The sequence below is a fragment of the Grammomys surdaster genome, unplaced genomic scaffold (genome assembly GCF_004785775.1).
Source record: "Grammomys surdaster isolate TR1022 unplaced genomic scaffold, NIH_TR_1.0 311, whole genome shotgun sequence".
NCBI classification, from domain to species: Eukaryota; Metazoa; Chordata; class Mammalia; order Rodentia; family Muridae; genus Grammomys; species Grammomys surdaster.
Window position 1 is genome coordinate 26988 of NW_021604730.1, and position 20667 is coordinate 47654.

The 20667-nt window shown below is 35.8% G+C and overlaps 1 protein-coding gene across 1 annotated transcript in view; it reads right to left on the reverse strand.

Annotated features, from left to right (window-relative positions):
* Wls (Wnt ligand secretion mediator) overlaps positions 1-20667 on the reverse strand; it is a 93395-nt gene that overhangs the window by 25298 nt on the left and 47430 nt on the right. Inside the window, exons 3-10 of the mRNA XM_028777602.1 lie at positions 15524-15648; positions 11436-11597; positions 8236-8372; positions 5534-5702; positions 4014-4111; positions 3591-3654; positions 1560-1703; positions 302-385 (exon numbers count right to left, since the gene is read on the reverse strand). Of these exons, the coding sequence (XP_028633435.1) occupies positions 302-385; positions 1560-1703; positions 3591-3654; positions 4014-4111; positions 5534-5702; positions 8236-8372; positions 11436-11597; positions 15524-15648 (983 nt within the window). The remainder of the gene's footprint in view (positions 1-301; positions 386-1559; positions 1704-3590; positions 3655-4013; positions 4112-5533; positions 5703-8235; positions 8373-11435; positions 11598-15523; positions 15649-20667) is intronic.

Here is a 20667-nt window from a genome sequence, read left to right on the forward strand (position 1 = left end):
GTTTAGGTTGCAATGTAATTGGATTGAAATTTTTACTCTCTTAAGTGAAATGTCCCTTCCATATGGCTACAGGTTTTATTTAGTAACTTTCTACAAGGTAGAACTGGAAGGGGGAAGCCAGTCTGTTACCAGCCTGTGAAAAGTCCCATGTTAGAATGGTCTAAATAAACAAGGCTTGGTTAGCTAAACAAAATAAACCTCTCTACTTTTGTCCTCAGCAGTTCTGCAAAACCTCCTGTGCTGTAGGAAGGAACCTCTACAGGGATAGTTTCTCGAGAAGCCTTAGGTAGGATCCACTCACCTGACTAACGATGAAGAAGATAACAGTCATAGCAGCACAAGCCAAAGTGATAAGCATGAGGAACTTGAACCTGAAAATCAGACCCTATTAGGAAAGATAGGAAGAGTGTTTTAATAAATTTTCATTCTCTCTCTCCACATATGTATATATATTCATATAAATCTGCAAAACCAAATATATAAGAAAGATAGCAAAATAATTTCACATATTAATACCCTTCCTGCAAATGTGAATGTAATTGAGAAAATTTTTGGACAAATATTTTCTATGTTTTTATCTCTCATGAAACAGTGATGCTGGAGTCTAGGAAACTGCATTCACAACAGGTCATGAGGCTGTCAATTTCCTTATAAACAGGTTGTATAATTATCCATGAGGGTTCAAAGTTACTAAATGCAAGTTTCCTACAGTTGTAATAAAATTCTTCTCCAGTTGTATATGGGGTGCATATTAATAAAAGTGAAACCAATTTGGTTGAATTTTCTCATTTGTCACTCCAGTTTTGAAAACAAACTTGAGAAAGTACTTTTGGTTTCAAAAAAAAAATCAGGATTTAAGGATTGGTGTCTACTAATCAGGATATCTTCTGTGCAGATTGGCTATGCAGAACCCAAGGATTCTGCACTTTCTCCTCTTTTTACATAGCAAGCCATTTAAACAATAAACCTAATCAATATGTCACCTGTATTAGAGATTAGAGGAGGCTAGGTATTTATCTTTTTTAAAAAAATTATTTCTATGATTCCACTGTAGCTGTCTTCAGACATACACCAGAAGAATGCATTGGATCTTATTACAGATGGTTGTGAGCCACCATGTGGTTGCTGGGAATTGAACTCAGGACCTCTGGAAGAGCAGTCAGTGCTCTTAACCACTGAGCCATCTCTCCAGCCCTAGGTATTTATCTTGAATAAGGAATAAGGCCTATGGAAAGATTATTGAACTCTACACAAGTAGCCACTGGTTATTTTAGAGCATGTAAACTACTAGAGTCTGGGAAGCATGGGTCAGAAAGTTTGCTCAGAGGATAAAGGTATTTGCCACTCAGACTTAGCAATCTGAATGTAATCCCTTGAATCCATAAATAGAGAGCTGAATCAACACAGCTCTCTTTTAACCTCTACACTTGTGCTGTGACATGCACACCCACACACATACATCATATACACACAAACAATAAAAATCGGTTACTGATTTTTTTCAAGTCTGGAAAGCTGAAGATCATGAGCATTAGCTCTAGAATAAGTCAAGTGCTTACCTCATAGTGCAGCCTCCGGACTTTGCTCATAGCTGGGAGACTAGACTGCTTCCCACTGATATTTCTAAATACCTGAAATACCATGAAGCACAGAAACAGGAAGTAGAGGCAGAGGCAGATACCTGCCACAATGATGAAAGCCATCTGCAAGTGTACAGTGAAGGAAAGGTTAAGTTCACCAAGAACATGTGCTAAGAGAGCACAACACTCTTCTCAACTGTGTTTGCAACATTCATATTTGTCTCCAAATGTTCAAGAGGTTTGGAAGAAGGCACTACTATTAAAATCTGGTATTCTGATGCCACTGATTGGGGTTTTCTGATAAAAATTTCATAGAATGGAACATTCAAACTTTTCTAATTCAAGAAAAAGAGAAAAACTGTAGTCTATTTTCACAAATGTAATTTGGTTCCTCTTAGAGCTAGTGAGGTAGAACCTGTCTTTTAAGTATGTTTTGAGGAGATTCAAATTTGTCACGAATTGAAAAGCACTAGTATAGTAGATACAGGTTACTAAATGGGAAATACTTTTAAAATTACTGAAAATGTTCAAATAAAGATGGTTGACTTCCATCCTACAAATAACTAATCATACTTCCTAGTAGCAGGAAACAAGAGTAAACATGTTTGGAAACCACTGTGCTGTGTTTGGACTTTTCTAAGAACAAGAGTGAGCTACCCTGGGGGAGCAGGTTCAGCAACAAAGGCAAGGGGGTCTGGCAGGGGATGGAAGGACATAGAGTAAAGGCATGGTTTGTGGATTCATATAGTACACCCATTGAGGTGATTTTGAGATCTGCCACTAGAGCCCATACTGTGAGAATCAGCAAGATATATGAGACAGTGCGAATTGTCAGGAATAGCAGACAGCCAGACTGCAGCTACTCTCTGTTCTAACAATTGTATCCAAAATTGCTTATATTTTCCTATTATTTTGACAGGTGTGAGCTCAATCTTTCATTAAGTAGTATATTTAATGCAATTTCTTCTTTCTTATGACCAACCATGCCCTGGAATAAAGAGAAGATGGTTATTTGCTGCAAGACTTGAAATTTTATTTGCTCCTCTTATTTTATTTCATCCTATATATAAAATGAAAGTGGTGAGCTAGACATTGTAATTGTTCTTCTAGTACAGTGAACATTGTGGGTAGTAAAGTTAAACTCTTTCATCTTAAAGGTGCTGATAGTATATATTTTGTTTGTTCACAAAATTCTGTGACACTAAGAAACTGACATAAATATTACCACTAGACAACATATATTCAAGAGTACATGTCAAGGCATTAGCTGTTAAGGAAGAGCACAACACTCCCTCACTCCAGGGAAGAGATTTCTTCTCTTAGAATATTAAACATGGTATTAAAACAAGAAGAATCCTTAAAGAGAGAAGTTAACTTATCTTTTTTTCTTCACAGAAGTTATGCATATGGGATTATGTGGACCAACCAGAAGTCTCAGCATTACTCAAGAACTAATTACATTAGTCTCATTCCCACATAGCCTCAGGAACTAAAGGTGATTACCCAGTGACGCCACTGTCAAAGCTCTACACACAGGCCTGACTTTCCCATAGAAGTCCTGCATATAAGTGACCTCAGATCCCCATTTTCCCACAGAAGCCTTTCACAATGGTGACTTTGGTCCCAAGGTTTCTACAGTAGAAGTCTCCCACACAGATGACCTGTTTTAGCTCTCCTGCAGGAATGAGAAAGTACCTCTACTTCTCAAGAAGAAGCTGCTGCACATTATAGAATAGATGATTTAGGGTATACTTAAGACCAGAAACTTTGAACTGAATCTAAAATTCTAGCAACAAGGAAAGTCTGCAAGTTCCCATTTTGGGTGCTTTCATAGCCTGAAAACATAGTAATTCTTCTCATTATTTATCTCTAATTGTTACTATCAGTCTGAGGATCAAAGCCCTGACTGAACCCATACAGAGAGAGTCAGCAGAGCCACAGAAAATGATCATGGGGATCAGGCAGATAGGGAGAGAAAAATGAAGCCCTGAATCTATCAAGGAAGGATACAGCCAGTTCTGTTCCAACATCGGTAGTCCAGATACTGTAGAAAGGATTTGTGAGTTGTACTCCTCTATAAAAAACAAACAAACAAACAAACAAACAAGATGGAGAGATAACACAAAGGCAAAACAGAGCTTCTCTTAGCATTGCAACAATGAAGTGAGAGTGTCAGGGGTGTGAATGTACTATATTTAGAAAATAAATTCACAGAGTATAAGGAAATGCAGAGCTTTAGACTATGAAGAGGCCAAACACTTTGCATGTATAAAGGACTAAACCTTTGACTTAGTCCCAGACTTCATCTGAGGATATTGACCTCTCCAATATTCCATCCCATGGATTCCCCAACCACCATGCTTCATTTCAAAATTCCTCCTAGAAAGATAGAAAGGCACATTTCATCCTGGAGTGAATCTGGTACCTGCTCACCTCTCACACATGTCAAATATGAAGAGGCAGAAAGAGCCAACAGCAATTGGTCCAACTTGCTTCCAATACCCTGCAATGTGATTCCGTTCATGTTGATCCTAAGAAAAACCAAATTGAAGAAAAAGAGCAAAAATATTCCATAGGTGATCCAGCTAATCACCTATTATGTGTTAGACAAACCATAGCATTAGAAACAAAGAGATAAAGCTCTCAGTGTTCATGTTAGCTGAGGAAGAACAATCATTACAAAGTCCATTCACTAGTGCTGTTCATTGCAGGATAACAAAGAATGTTCTTAAGAAAAATTTGGCCCACAAAATAAATTGTTGTTTAGCTAATAACTTTGTTTATAAAGGTAAAATGATCTCCAGAAAATAAAACATTAAGGTACTTCATTATGTCAAGTTTATCTCTTTATCTTCATCATCACAAGGCACACTACTCTACTTCCATCATCTATTTCCAGAGTGTCTTGGGATATAGCTCAGGTTAGTCTGAAACTCAAAATCCTCCTGATTTTACCAACAGTCCAACATGAAATATTCCTTTTGATGGGCAGTGAGAAATGTATCAGAGATGGTAGCTTATACCATCTTATTCTGGAAAATCACCCTGGTAAGGGCCCTGATGTTCATATCTCATTTCCAGGGCATTTATGCTGGAGGAGCCTTCATGTTACAAGAGCCTCTCAGGTGGAATTTAGCTGTGGGCAAATTATTATCTTCTTACACTATTCTGCATGGGAAACTAGCTTCAGAGACTTAGTTTTAATTATCAGATCATAATAGAACTGAAAAATAGCTCCTGTGACTCAGTGGGTAAAAGTAGTTACAACCAATTTTGATAATACGAATTAAATTTCTGGGATCCTACACAGTAGAAGGAGAGAACTCCAGGATACTGACCCTTGACTACACACACACACACACACACACACACACACACACACACTAAGTAAATAAGTAAATAAATAAATGTAATTTAAATTAAAAAAATGAAAGCCCCTTCTCTGAAGCCTAACATGAAAACAAATTCTTGCTGACATAACTGCATCTTAACCACAATGTAAGGATGACATCCTTCTTATTTTTATTATGGTAACGAAGCCTATCTTAAAATAGAATTTGATGACATGCAAAGAGGTAATGGGGGTCACTAAGTCACTTGGTCAAGCTGCTGGGTGGAAAAAGCCAATACCACACTTCTTCATGGCTAGTCTGTTAAGTCTGACAAGCAGAGGAAAGTCAAAGGATAAGAAATATACTTTGTATATTCCTCGTTCATTATCTTATCACATTTTTTTCTAAAATGAAACAAAAACAAAAGACTTTCTACTACACTTCACAAGCAAGGGGTCTGAGATTAGGGGGCAATTGTCTCAAAACACTGAGCAAGTTACTATTGAAAAATTTTTTGACTTTCTCACAGCTGAAGAGAGGCAGAAGCAGGCAAGCTTCAATTCAGCAACCTTCTCAGAGCAGCTATGGACAGAAAGATGTCCCTCCCTCAGGAGTTCTCACCATCATGTGCTCGCCACAGAAGATGATCCAGAAGGAAAGAAGCATTGCATAGAAGATGCCCTGTCGGATGTCACCAAATAATAGCATCCAAGTCCAGTCAAATCCAATGGAAAACCATTCCACAGGGATATTGATAAAGGTCATGGAAATCCCAAGGGCAAAGATGACCCTGATGGTGGGAAAATACCCAGAAGAGCCAGGTTACTCTGGATGGCAGACTTTAAAACTCTGAAGCCAATTTAGAGAACTGAGATATTATTTGTTCAGATCTTAGCCAATTGATCAATTTCTTACCATTCATGGTAAGTTTCCACCCTGAAATGCAGACTGTCCTAGTTTGCATTGCAGAAAGATATCACATTATATCCTGTATATCTAAATGGAGCCCCCTGAGAGATACACACCCTATTGACTCCTTAAATAGATATGCTTGATAATTGTACCCTCTTACCTCTTCATAATATTCCTGATCCAATCATCATTAGTCATTATAATATCCTTGATGGCTCTTATGTAAGTATATTTGTTTCAATAATAAATATGCAACTACACATAAATTAAATTGGCTACTTATTTTGCTTTTTCTCCACCACACCATTAATGGTTCCTTCTTTATTAAGAAATCATTCTGATTTATTTAAGCATTTTTCATGTAGACAACACATATATGCTTATAAGGCACAAACCAGATACCAAGAATACTGGTAAGACTAAACATATGTATGTGTATACATACATACATACATACATACATACATACATACATATATATTTATATACATATATACATATATACATACATATATATTTATATACATATATACATATACATATATATGGCCAATGTTTCTACCCAGGGAACTACATTTTTTAGGAAAACTAAATAAAGAGACAGAAACTAAGTGCACAAAGAATTGAGGAACTAAAGGTCTATATGGATGCAGAGAGGTTTGAAAGAAGCAGGAATATTTATGTATCTATATGTAGCATATTTTAGGAAATTATAGGACATGAGAGCAGAGAAATAAGAGAGGTATGAATTCATTAAGAAACTTACATAAACTTAATCTTAAAAGAGACTAGCAATCCAAGAAAAAGTTTAAGTAATAGAATTACACCATTTATTCACTCAACAAATATTAACTTTAAGGTTATAAGGAAAGATAAAGCAAGAGAGAGAATGGAGAGTGATTTCACACAGGTTGAATAGGGGAAAAAACACTGCAGAAACATTAAAAACAGGGCTTGAAGGAAAGGAGTAAATGAAGTATTGAGATAGCTAGGAAGTACTATTTGCAAGTTTCTGAGCACCATTACAGGTGCTGCAGAGATCAGGAGATAAAATCCAGTGGAATTTATAGGACAAGGCAAAGTTAGTGGCACACTTTAAGCAGAGGAGTGAAATGACACTTAAAGGGAGCACAGAGGCTTTGGATGAATAAATTGTAGTGAAGAAAATAGTGCAAGGAAGAGGAGCAGTTGGGAGGTTGCTTCTAATAACTCAGATGAGCAATGATGTAGGTGATCAGAATAGGATGGTAGCACTGGAGACAGTAAGACTTCTTGGAGATTGGATAGAGGTGTGAATAACAAGTAGAATACTGACTGAGTAGCTTTCTTCTTTCCAGTCCAGCAAGTAAAAGAGAGGAGTTGCCTTTCACTAATACGAGGAAACTTAGGAGAGCCATAGGTGGCAGTAGAAAGAACTCAAGTGTTCTCTCTATATATTACATTTTTTTCAATGAGAGAGAAAAATAGTTAGGATGTTTGTTTGGAGTTTGGGAGTTGGGAAAAACCAAGCATAACTATGCAAAACAAGAATAATCATAGAGTACATAAATTTTAACTTCCAAAGATTACCTTAAAATTAGAAGAACTAGTAAACAAGGGAAGTCCAAAATCTCTGCCCTGGCACAACAGTGTAAGAGGCTAGAAATATAAGGAAACCAGCAATGGAGGCTAGGTAATGGTCAGCAAAGAATAACAAGCCAAAAAAAAAAAAGGAAAGAAAGAAAGAAAGAAAGAAAGAAAGAAAGAAAGGAAGGAAGGAAGGAAGGAAGGAAGGAAGGAAGGAAGGAAGGAAAAAGAAAAAGGCTGTGAGAAGGAAAGAGGACAATTAGCTATCTAGAATGCTGCTTATGGGTCAAGGAAGGTAAAGACTAGAAATTCACCATTAGATTTGGACTGTGGAGGTGACTCATGATCCTGTGAAGTGACACAGTAGTCAAAGAGAATGGGAGCAGATATTAGGCAAGTGTTTGAGGAGAGGATTCATGTAAAAATTAGAAAATGGTGTGCTAATTTTAGAAGAAAGTGGAAAAAGAGAATCTTCTCATGGCATAGCATATGTATATATAATATTTATGGAAATAAGACAGCAAAAAGTTGTTTTTGATGTGAGAAAGAAAAAGAATGTATTTATAGGAGCATCATCCTGTATTGGAGAGGGTTTGAATTCAGTTGAGAGTAGAATGGAGAAAGATCTGAAAGCTGAACATGGGGTTGAACAGCAAAGACAGCCATGTGGGGACAAGCTACGTGAAGACTTACAAATGACTTACATGTGAAAGAAGAAATCATCCATGATGATTCTTAATCAGTTCATCAGCTGAAGTAACACATTGGCTATCACACACAAAATAGTTGCATAGCAGATTATATGAAGCTAGCATTTCCTAAACATGATCTGAATCAGTTCTTACTTTTCCAGAAGCACTGGAGGTCGGGACATCATGGTGATCCTTCTCCAATACCACACCATAATGATGAAGATACTGGGTGTGAGGAAGGTCTTCATAGCAAACCATACCTTAGTGAAACCTCCATTTTGGTGGATTCCCTAAAGAAAAACCAATTATAATTTTGAAGATGAATATATATTAGTATCATTTTTTACAACTACTACTATTAATACAAATGTGCACACAGTTTGTCTACCCAAAAGTGTTCATCATCATAGAAGGTACTGTCCTCATATACCCCCGACCCCTCCTCAAAATTCATAGAAATATACTGAAAATCTTAAATGTGGGCATGCTATGCCAAAGTATTAAGAACATAATAAAAGATTTTTCTTAATGTCTTCATTCAAACATTGGAGATACTCCATATGTCCAGTAAGCAGTACAGGAAAGTAGAATGCAATTTATGTTCATAACATGCCATTAAATGAGAAAACAGCGAAAAGCACAAGTCATTACAGATTAATTGCTATACTTCTCTGTATTTTTACTTATATTTTTAATTTACTTACTAATTTTCATGCATGTATGTGAATGAGCTTTTGCTTTACTATGTAGCCTTCTTATGCTATGTTCTACACACCTCATTAAACAAGTAACATGGGAAGAGCCTAAGTTTTTACTGTTCTCACTAGCATCTATGCCTTTCATGGTAAAAATATGTTAATTATTTTGCTCTTATCTTATTTGTTATGTAATAATGATCATACTATGATCTTATATAAAATTACAATAATTTTATGTGATCTTAAGACAACTAAAAGAACCACAGAGCCCATCATATCCATGGAGAGAGGCTAAGTCACTGAATTCTAGCTTGATATTGCAGGTGTAAGTTCCGGGCATGTTGGCATGGTTGTCTGTACTACCATGTGGGAATGAGCAATAGGAAGCTGCAACATACCAGGGCCATGTTCTTACACATTCAGCTGGAAATAAAGTAAAACAGCTTCTTTAATATTTTTTATTTTCCCATATGACTTGTCTTTTATATTTTTATTTATTCTTTGAGAAATTCACACAATATGTTTTGATCATATTCTTTCTTCTCCCCTAACTCCTTCCATATCCTCCTCTACCTCTTTACCAAACTAATGCTATGTTCTTTTTCTCTTATTTAAAAACAAAAACAAAAATTTCACAAAACAAACAACAATTGCAAAACCAAAAATAAAACGAAACATGGAGTCCAATCTGTGGTGGCCGACTATCTCTGAACATAGAGCTTGCCATGAAGTGTAGTTAACAAACACAGTATCTGTTACTCCATTGGTAAAAACTGATTTTTCACTATTCTAGCAACTATAAATTAAGAGTAGCTTCTTGGCTAGGACTTTGTGTTTACCTCCTCTCTTCAGTGCTAGGATTTTGTTTGGCTTTAGCTTGCGAAGCTCTTATGAGTGTATCTACCCTGTTATGTCTGTAAAATGCTGTTTCCTTCAAGTTATATACTGGTTCTTGCAATCTTTCCATTATCTCTTCAACAAAGGTTCCTGAGCCTTGAAGGGGGATGTGATAAAGACATCCCTTTTATTGTTGAGCATTCCAAAGTTTCTCATTCTTGGAATGTTGTACAGTTGTGGGACACTGTGTTAATTATCATCTACTACAAAAAGACACTTTTTCCCTGTAAAGGGCTGAGTGATGCACTCATCTATGGGTATAACAGTAACTCATTAAGAGCCTTTTAACTGCTATGCTCATTTAGGAGAATAACAACAGTAAGTTTCCCCTAGGACCCAAGACCTGTCTATTCTCAGGTTCTTGGCCTCATTAACAGTGTCAAGTATAGATTTCATCTTATGGCACAGACCTTAAATCTAACCACTTAGAAGTAGTTAGTTATTTATATAGTATTTGTGCTACTGTTTCACCAGTGGGCATATCTTGCAAGAAAGTTATTATTGTAGTTTGCTAGTTGAGATGTGATTATTTTTGTTTTCCAGTAGTGTGCATAGTACCTTCTAGCACTATAAATGTTAGCCAGTAGGGATGAAACTTCAAATTGAAAGTGAGGCAGATTTTTTTATATTCTCTGCATGTAGATGTTCAAGTATTATTTTAATTAATTAATTAATTTTGGTGATCTTTTAAAAAAGACCACTTAAAATACTAAGTGCAGAGACCTATAACTGGCCAAGGTGTAGAGAATAAGAAGCTGAATTCTCAGTCCTAAAGGAAAGTATATCATACCCCTTCTCCCAAATTTCAGATATCATTTCAGAAGAGGTGGGTGAAAGAGCTTGAAGAAGTAGCTAACCACAAGGAAGAGTCATCTGTACACAGCAAAGTCATAGCAGTTGTCAGTGCATGCAGAAAAACCTGTACAAATCTGAGCCAGACCCAATTTCAGCATGGAGAAGAAGGTTAGGTATACAAATCTACTTCTAGCCACAGAGCAATTGGTAACTTAGCTGCTGGGAAAGGAAGGATAGGTTTTTATGTAAAAGTGCAGTCTTTGGTAAGTCAACTAAGCACCAGTGGAAGAACACATACCCAATAACATTTTTGGCAGCACAAATTTTTTTTGAGTAATTTTTTAATTGTTGTTTTTTTGTTTTGTTTGTTTGTTTGTTGGTTTGTTGGAACAAAGTAGGGAGGATAGGAAGGGAGAGATGCATCTGGGAAGAGTTAGGGTGCTGCATATGATCTAAACACATATGAAATCAAAACTCTCAAAGAACTCATTAAATTTAAAATATTAATATTAAAAATCATGAAGACAATAATTTAATTGCTTTCTATAATCTCATGCAAATAATTTCAATTTAGACTTTTGGCACCATGGTTATGTTGTTATTTCCAATTCTCAGATAAATCAACAGATAAGCAAATAGAAGGCATGACTAACAGAGGAGTTCCCCTCCCATAAGTTTCCAGAGCCCCGTGTGTGAATAGATATGAGAGAACTTTTTATTGATATATAGGGCTTGTGTGTCCAGGTAGAAAGCCCTTGATGAAGTCCATCACAATTTAGATGATGGCTAACTATTTTCACAGTGAAATGTTAGAAGCTAAAATGATCCTACTTTTATTGATATAAAAGTATATATATCTGTTTTACTGATATAAAACAGAATTCTTTTTATACATATATGATTACTGTATTCTTGACTCCTGCTTCAAGATTACAGCCAATTGGTTCATTTGCATTCACTTACCACTAATCGAATGTCCTTTATCTCTCCAATTCCAACATTGATTTTCTTCTTCTCATTTACAGGTAGCCGGATATTTAGGAGGTAATACTTATGAGCCACTGACCCAATTTCCATGAAAGGAAGGACATCACATTCATAATAACGACCTTCATGCTCTGGGGTCTGGAAAAAGATCAGATGGTTTGAGGCAGACTACTATTTCCAAAAGGCTGAATGTATTTATTTGGATTAAGTTCATATCAGAAACTTTTAAAATGATAATGTGTTAAGGTGCACATTAAAGGCACAGATCTACAAGGCATACCGAAATCCTGGTGCCCACTGATCTACTTCATAAAGCTGGAGGGAGGGAAAGGGGAGTGGGTAGAATCAGCCCCATTTGCGGTAAAACCAAAAAATTTTTAAGTAAATAGCAGATATCTCTTATGTCCTTTGACACATTTCTCAGACCTAGAATCAACATTAGAGCTTTACATCAGATTCTAGTCTACTATGGTTTAGGAAACTCTATATTTAGAGAATGTCACCAGGGCTTGTGTGTCCAAGTAGAAAGCCCTTGATGAAGTCCATCACAATTTAGATGATGGCTAACTATTTTCACAGTGAAATGTTAGAAGCTAAAATGATCCTACTTTTATTGATATAAAAAAATCAGCAGTACACCAGGGCTGCAGAAATGGCTCAACAGTTAAGAGCATTTGCTGCTTTTCCAGAAGACTCAGATTACATTTTCAGCATCTACAAAGTAGCTCAAAACTGACTATAATTTGAGTTCCAAGATACCTTATTCTGGACTCCACAGACTCCATGCATGTGGTACACTTATATACATATAGGAAAAATATTCTTACACATCAAATAAGACTGTCTTTAAAAATAAAAAAGGAAAGAAGCTATACAAAGTGCCTTGTACAGTGGGATTCATTTACTGAAGATACTTATTCAGAATTTTTTGCACTCATCCGGAACTTCTTAACAACCCAAGAGGAAAGTTGGCAGGAGACAGCTGAAATTTTAACTAAATAGAAAATTAGCCTAGTTCTTAGGAAAGCCTCTTAAACTTCCTAACAATTTAAGAATGACTATATAGTAGATACTAGGGAACTAAATTCTGCTATACTTCTCAAGGCATCCTTGTATGTGGATGGTAGTTTGGTGAACATGGTATACAATAGTGTGAGCTGTAGCAGTCAGGGAGTATTTTCTCCTGATACATAGATGAAAGTCTGCCATTAATATACTATCTATATGCAGAACTTTATGTGTCCTGAATAAATGAATAGCAGTGAATTATTTCTCATTCCTAGTTATGAACTGTTTCATGTGACAGTCATAATTTGTCAAATTAGAGAAAAATATGTATCATATAATCCAGTGATGAGCAGAAATCCATAGTCTAGCGAAAAAAGATTCTGTACCTTATATAATGGTGGCAGGACCTCTTTAATGAACAGTTAGGTTTTAAGAGTACAGTGAACACACCTCTGTATTGGAGACAGGAGACTCTTGTAGACTAGGTGGAATAAAACTTGCAAACAAACAGTTCATGCACTTCTAGTTTCTTCTTCCTTTCCTTGCCTGGTCAGACATTACTAGTCAGTCCCTTCATATTCCAGGCAGACATCAGTAATGAATCATAAAAACATATCCTTTAAGGAGTCAAGGCTCTTATCAGATTCTACCAGTTGATTAGGGGTGCCAAATAAAGTTTTTGAAAGTAAAATAATTCTATATAAAGAGTTCTGATTCTTTCTCAAATTATGGGTATATATTGGATGATTCTTCCTATATAAATGGTCTTTCTACCCTTGAGCTCCTTTTTTACTTTACTTACTAATAGATCTAGAAATAAAAATCTTTAGGAATAAATGAACATAAACTATAAGGTGTCTACTAGGATTAGTATCAAATTCATCATAAAGAGTTAAGTACTGAAGGGTTTGTTTGCTTGCTTCCTTCCTCCCTTCTTTCCTCTGATCCTTCCTTCCCTCCTTTATTCTTTCTTTTTTAAAGTATGTATTTATTTGTATTTATATGTATTGAATATTTTCCCTGCATAAATATATGTGTACCATGTATTACCATGCTTGAGGTTTTCTTTTTAAATTTCTGCCTCTACCAGTATTTATAGCACTTATTTTCTCCCTTTCTCTCTGATCTCCCACCTGCCTTCCCTTTCTCCTTCTCTTCCTCCTACTCTCCCTATCCTCCCCTAACTCTAGCATAATTAGGGCAAATTACAGCAGGTAGAAACTTGACTTCATTTTTTCTTGGCTTCACAATCCACTAAAGAGCTTTAAAGCAATTTCTTGTTTAATCTTCAGAATCAAGATTAAACTTTATCATAATCAAAATGTATAGATTTGATGAATCATTTTCTTCACACCTTTCAAGGTTTAATCTCTTTCCAAAAAGAGATCAACACTTCCTAAAGATAATTAAGTGCCTGTCATTGAGAAGCAGTTGCAGGCAGCACCTTCACACACACACACCTCCCAATGTGAAAGGAAAGTGAAAAATGACTTCTCTTTATGAGGAGAAATTTGTCTATATCAAAAATCCCTATAACTTACATTTAACCAGGCTTTCCTCTGAAAGATGCAATAAGCTTGCACCACATATAGAAGGAAAATTTCCTCAATTTAATAAAAATAAATCTGAAATGTTAATTATTTTCCTATTATACATAGATTATAGATCCATATCATTTTTACCTATAAATTACCTTCAAGTACCCATCTGAAACAATTATTCAAGGGTGTATATGAGAGAACTCTATATTTAGACTGTCAGCAAAGAAAGGGCCTGGAGTAGGGGTTTTTTAGTTTTGTTCATTCTAAGAGGATTAGTTCAAAGTTCACTGAAATAAAGGCTTTGGTCCTATCTACTATGATTTGATTCAGCAGTTATTATGGCTTGGATTTCTTTCTCAATACTAATGCTGAAATTTAGTTGTTATCATGATTAGGTCAGGAGCATTTTGCTCTCATGAAATAATTAGTACTGTCATTGTGGAGATGGGGTAGTTACTAAGAGAGTTGTTTTTTCTATATGAAGCCCACTTTTGTTCCATTTCCTCTCCAATGAGGGTTTGATTGCCCTCCTATCCATGTTTTAGTGTAGTACAAAAGACCTAAACAGATTCTAATGTCTTGCTTGTAGACTGTTAGCCTCTAAAAGTATGAACCAAATAAACATTTATTTATTCATCATCAGAAAATAGTGGGTTTTATGTCTGGCCTGGGAATCTATATTTCTCATAAGATCGCAATTCATACTGATGCCTTTGGTCCTCAGGGTCCCCACATTTGTATAGTGAAAGAAAACAAATTGCAATAGGTACTTTCATGTTGGGATATAGTTTTTCTATGAGAGTTACAGTTAAAGTTGACAATTTTTGTTCAGGTGACCCACCTTAGTAACACTGCATTTCACTCACAAACATGTTACAGAGCCAATGTTAAATTATAAAGCCATGGTACATGTTCATTAGTTCCTCTGGTTCTTAAAAACAAACAAAACACAAAACAAAAAAACCAACCAACCAGCCAAAAAAAATCCCAAGGTTATTATCCATACATCTTTTCATTTTGCACAAGAAAAAAATAGAGAAATTATAAAACATGACTGTGTTCACAGAGTTAGTGACAGAGTCTGGAACTGAGGCCACATATGTTTTATTCCAAAACATGCTTTAATTTACATTAAAAATATAAGACTATTTATGCTGGGCATGGTACTCAGAGGCTTCCACCTGCTATTTTGATTGTTAACTTTTCCCTTACACTTACAGGCAAAAGCTAAGTTTTAAAAGGCCAGTGTTATAAGGATCAAATTTATCTGATCCTACACAAGTCCTTCAAGAGCAACTAAGATGACGAGAACATATGAGGAAAAGTATAATCAAAACTTTTTCAGTGGAAAGTCTAGCCTCTCCTTCACTTTTAAAAAATGAAAGAATAAAGAAAGAAAAGTAAAGAAAAGAGAAAGTAAAATATTCAGTCCCTGATGGGGCACCAAGTCACTTGATTGATAGTACTCCATGCCAAGAATCCAGCACTCTGAACTCAGCAATAAAGGTGCCCTACCTTGGGGGATGTAAAAATACATTTGAGTTTACGTGGTACTCTTTCATGGGCCATTTCAGTCCATTCAGAAAACATATCATCACGGTAACCCAGGGAAACATCCATGGAAACTTCTGCATTTTCTCCTGCAAGAGAAAATATGGACAATTCAGAAATAATTTGGAGAAAGATAATTTGGAAGCAATCCAAAATTTTCACAGGTTATGCCATGGAATCCAAGAAAACAAATGAGATGTTATTATCAAACCTAAAGATTGAAGTCATAGGACTAAAGTCTAATATAGATGTTAGCTTTCCTCCCATAGCTACTTCTTGCTGTCAAGAACTTCCACTTAAACTCTACTAGAGATATGGACTCATTCTTCTGAAGCAGCTCAGATGCTCAGAATCTGAATCATGATTAGAACTTACCTTCCTATAACTTGCATCACTGGTCTAAAATATGCTTATAAAAGCCACACAAAAGTTGCCATATCACATACTTCTACAAAAAGTGCCTTAGATACTTGGTTATCATAATTCCTTTGCTTTGTTGTTTGCTTTTTTCCTCTCATCACTCTGTTTTAGTTTGGAAATGGGTTGACAATATATCCCAAGAGGTCTTGCCTCCAATGGAGCAGTGTTTAAATAGTAAAAGTTTTAAGGAGTGGGGTTTAGTGGATTTTGATTAGATTACTGTGGTCTCCACCCTCAAGAATGGATTAATAAAAGAAGTGAATCTTTCTCTACCAGAATAGTTTATCATTAAAAAGTAGAATCTGACCCCATCTTAATCTCTTCTTTCCTGTCTCACAGTGTGATTGCTCCCTTTTGTACATACTCCCATTATGATGATACTCAACATGTTGATATGTACCTTGGAGGCCATTACTAGAGACTGAACAGATAGAACCACTTAATAATAGCCTATTGGCTCCCTAAAGTATGTATTAAATATTTTTTTCTCCATTTGTAACAGTAGCAGAAAAATAACTAAGACATAACACTTCTGGATACAGTCTTATCTGAAACTATCTCTCATGAAACTGTACCCAAAAGGCTCTCATTTATAAGAAAAACTATTTCTCTAAAATTCAATTTCTTTAGAAGCAAAGACTTAATCATTGACAGTAATTTAGGTAGATGTACATACACTTCCATATCAACAGAGACTTTTGTAGGGCTAATTTACCAATTCCCAATAAGAAGATTAGATTAATACAATCATATCCATCAATTTTTGAGTGTTTTATACTATAATGAGCAAGCTCACAAATGGATAGTTTTAATGAAGTAAAAATAAAAAAATTAAGCACAATTCTACATTTGAAAAATGAATAGAAGACCAGCCACCACTGGAAATTGGGATCAATTCTAGACTTTAACTACTAGCCATAAGTCCTAAGTTTACTGATTTGTAAAGTAAAATATGACTAACAGAGGTCAGGTTAGTGGAAGCACCACATGCTACATAGTATGTGGCATAAACCTAATAAATCTCTGCTAAACACAAAAATTACTAGGGATATAAACAACTTTTCCATTTACCAGTTTAGTGTGGCTTAAAGGTAACTCATAATTACTGTCTAATATAAAGAAAGTAGAATTTCTTGATAGCAAAAACCTAAATTCCCACAGAAGGAATGTTCTGGAAAAGTGAACCAATTTATGTGACAGTCTCAAGCCATTCAGAATCTGAAAATACCAACTGCAGAGTGGGGTGAGGAACAGTGCTTCCAACAGACAAACTGGACTAGACACAAAAAGGCTTCTGCTCATTAGCACTATCAGAGCACAGACTACACTTGAGGACATCAGGCAATGCTGAGAACCAGGAGGAAAAACAGCTATTTATATAGGAAATTGTGTGCTGCCACTCACCTCCCCCCCCACCCTCAACTCAACAAAAGCAACCTTCATAGCTTGGCTATCTCTTTGGCTAGAAACCACACTGTTTTTAATCACTCCACACTTAACAGTCTCAGTATTTAATAAGAAGAACTGGCCTGTACTCCCAATGGTAAAATTAATGATAGAAACCTCTTCTCTCACTTTTAATGCTAGCATTAAGAACCAGCACTTTCAGTAATGTTGAAATGACACCTAGATAATCACTAGACTCAAGAGCACAAATGTAAAAAAATGTAGAAGTTATTAGCTCCCCCTAGATACAATAGTAGTTTACATATTGTTCTCCTTGGAAGACAATTGTCCTTGAAAGAAAGAGGCATATCGTATACATGGGCAGGGGAAAAATCAGTTTGGGCCTCACTCTATTAAGGAGTCCCATTCTATGTGGCTCTCTTTACCTCCCCACTTCTTTAAAGAACTTAAAGATTCTAGAGGACAGGAAATGGGCACACCTAGAGCCTACTCATCCCATGCCTGATTTTTGACTTGTGCTGCTCTGAGAATACTCTTCTTGAACAGCTCTGATGATGTTTTTGGTTTTTATATGTTTCCCCCAAATCTGGTATCTAAGAGGAACTAAATAACTATCTGGGTGGTCAAGAATGATCAAAAGGTTGTTGTTTACAGAAAGATATAGACAGAACTAGAGCTTAGAGTTTGTAGTGCTCTTTGTACAAGCAACGAGGCTCCTCTCTGTGAGTAGAATGATAGATAAGAGATGAAAAGGGAATGAAAGGGCTTCCTAATCAGTCATATTCTGGCATATAAATCCAAGAATCCCAAATTCAAAACTGGTATTCTAGTTCATTATGAAAGTAAATCTGTTGCAACCACAAAAGTGGAATATATTTAACTGAATAGTTTATTGGTTAGATATGTCATAGTAAAATACTTATATAGTAGGTATGTCTTCAGGGATCTTTTTTCCTTAGCTCCCACAAAAAGCAGCAGTAGCCCTACTTAGAACAGATATCTTTGGCAGAGAAATAGACCAAATAGGCATACCCCTGGTCTGGCCCCAGCTTCATCACTTCTTTTAACCTGATGAGTATGCTGAAAGGAAAAGCAATAAAAAATTTACATATTATATCAATGTACAATTACTCTACTTTAATTAAAAATTACCTGAAGCTAATTTAAATGATCTAATTTAATTTTCTAACAACTCTAATATATAGACATTGATATGTCCTTTTTATTAATAAGTAAACTGAGTCAGATATTAAATAACTTTGCATAAAGCTATATTAGTTGATATTAACATGAGGAAGATAATGATTCTAAATTTGCCTTAAAAGAAAATCATCAGGAATGAGAACTGGGTTCAATCTAGAATTGCCAAAAAGGAAGGAAGAAAAGTGGATAAAAGGGAAACTCTTCATCATATGTTACCTATTTCATTTGTGGCTTTGCTGCAAGAGTAATAGCAATAATTAATTTGCTTCACTATAATTAATCTTGCTACTATGTGCATCTTAAAACATCATGTTGTATATATTAAATGTACCCAGAAATTTCTAAAGACTATTACTTGATTTGTATCACTTAAAGAGAATTGTCTAATTTGATAGAAAATGCTGAAGTCAGTCACAGAATATAATTTCCATATGAATTAGCCCTGTCCCTGCTGTCTCTACATGCTTCTTGGAAGATCTACTCAACTCTGATCAAAACTTTCTAATGTGTTCCCAGCAGGGGCATAGATAGCTAACAATCATCTTTGAAACCCTCTAATCCAAGCATGGGGTCAACATATGTTGAACCAAAACAATACCTTTTCTGTAAAGAACTTGAGAATGGCAAGAGCCAAAGAGAAGCCAAAGAGCACCAAGTTGGAAGACTGGAGACACCAGTTTCTGTGGTTCTGTCTGTCACTGCATATGTAGTAAAGACAGATAAATGTGGGTGGGGAATGAGGCTATGTTTTTCTTCAATAGGCAATGTGAAGTGGTACTAACCCATTTTACCAGACTGTCTTACTTTTTTAAAAAGACAAACCAGAAATTAAGTTTGTTTTTGCTTTTGTTTTAAAATAAGAGTCTGGTCAGAGTTGAGTACCTTTTTGATAAAGTATGCTTAATTTAGCTTCCCGGGTGTCTTTTGAAATCTGTTTTCTCTGATGAAAGTTACAGGAAAAGCAGGACTTGGGGTGATTCATATGGAAGTTGAAGACTCACCTTTGCCATTCACTAGACATGTGTTTCTGGGCAATTTAAGAAAGTTCTTTCCAGAAGAGAGAACATGGACACACATTGACATGTGATAAGGGAGCTGCTGATATTTTAAAATATTGAAATACTTCTCAATTTTGTTTTTAAACTCAGCAACATGGCTATTAAAAACACCCTTGCTCAAAACCTCAGTGCAGGTTCACTAATAGAGCATGAGACATATCACATATTTTCATGCTAGCCACCATATCATCCTTTTACTTCTTTTCCTCTTGTCAATAGGTCAAGTTCAAAATTCTCTACCTGTTTACTGTACTTATAACCTGCTACATCTTAATTTTACCCATCATCTACTTACTCTCTGTGTAGTTGAGGACAAGGGCACTATTTTTCCTATGTATGAAGAGGAGCTCAGAAAGCCCAAGATCTCAAAATACTCCAATGGCTATTGTGTCCTGGCTTGTAACCTCAGCATTTTGCTATTCTTTGGTATTCGTGAAGTCCAGAAATACAGGATGAGTGTCTGTTCCAATAACCCTTTGGCTTCCTCACTGAACTCAATGCTATTCCTAGGTTAGATGCTTGGGTTCTCCCTCCTGTTATAATAGAACTCATCCTTTAGGATTTTAGGAACACTAAACTAGTCAAGTCATGAAAATCTTAGAACAGTGCCTAAAGCATCAAGGATAGCAATTTCTGTCATTTTACTGAGGGAAGTAAAATTCTCATATCAACCTTTCATTCAATATATTAGCAGATGAGAAAAACATGGAGCTTCCCTCCAAATCTGTTCCAAACATGGAACTCTAAAACAGAAAAGCACTGGGCAGAAGATGCAAGTAAAGCTGTGTTGCTTGCTACTAGACTTCTCTTCTGCCTTTCAATAGAGTAAGAAATCTTGTTTAGCTGTAATGACTGCTGCATATAATAAAACACTGATCTCATGGCTCCTGAAATACTCCTGACACCTTGTACACACAATAAAGATTACATATCTTAATTGAACTCCCTGGGAGAAGGGCAGGATGAGCAAGGTTACATATGATACTGGGAAAAGCTACCTATAAAATAAAGACCTTGGTC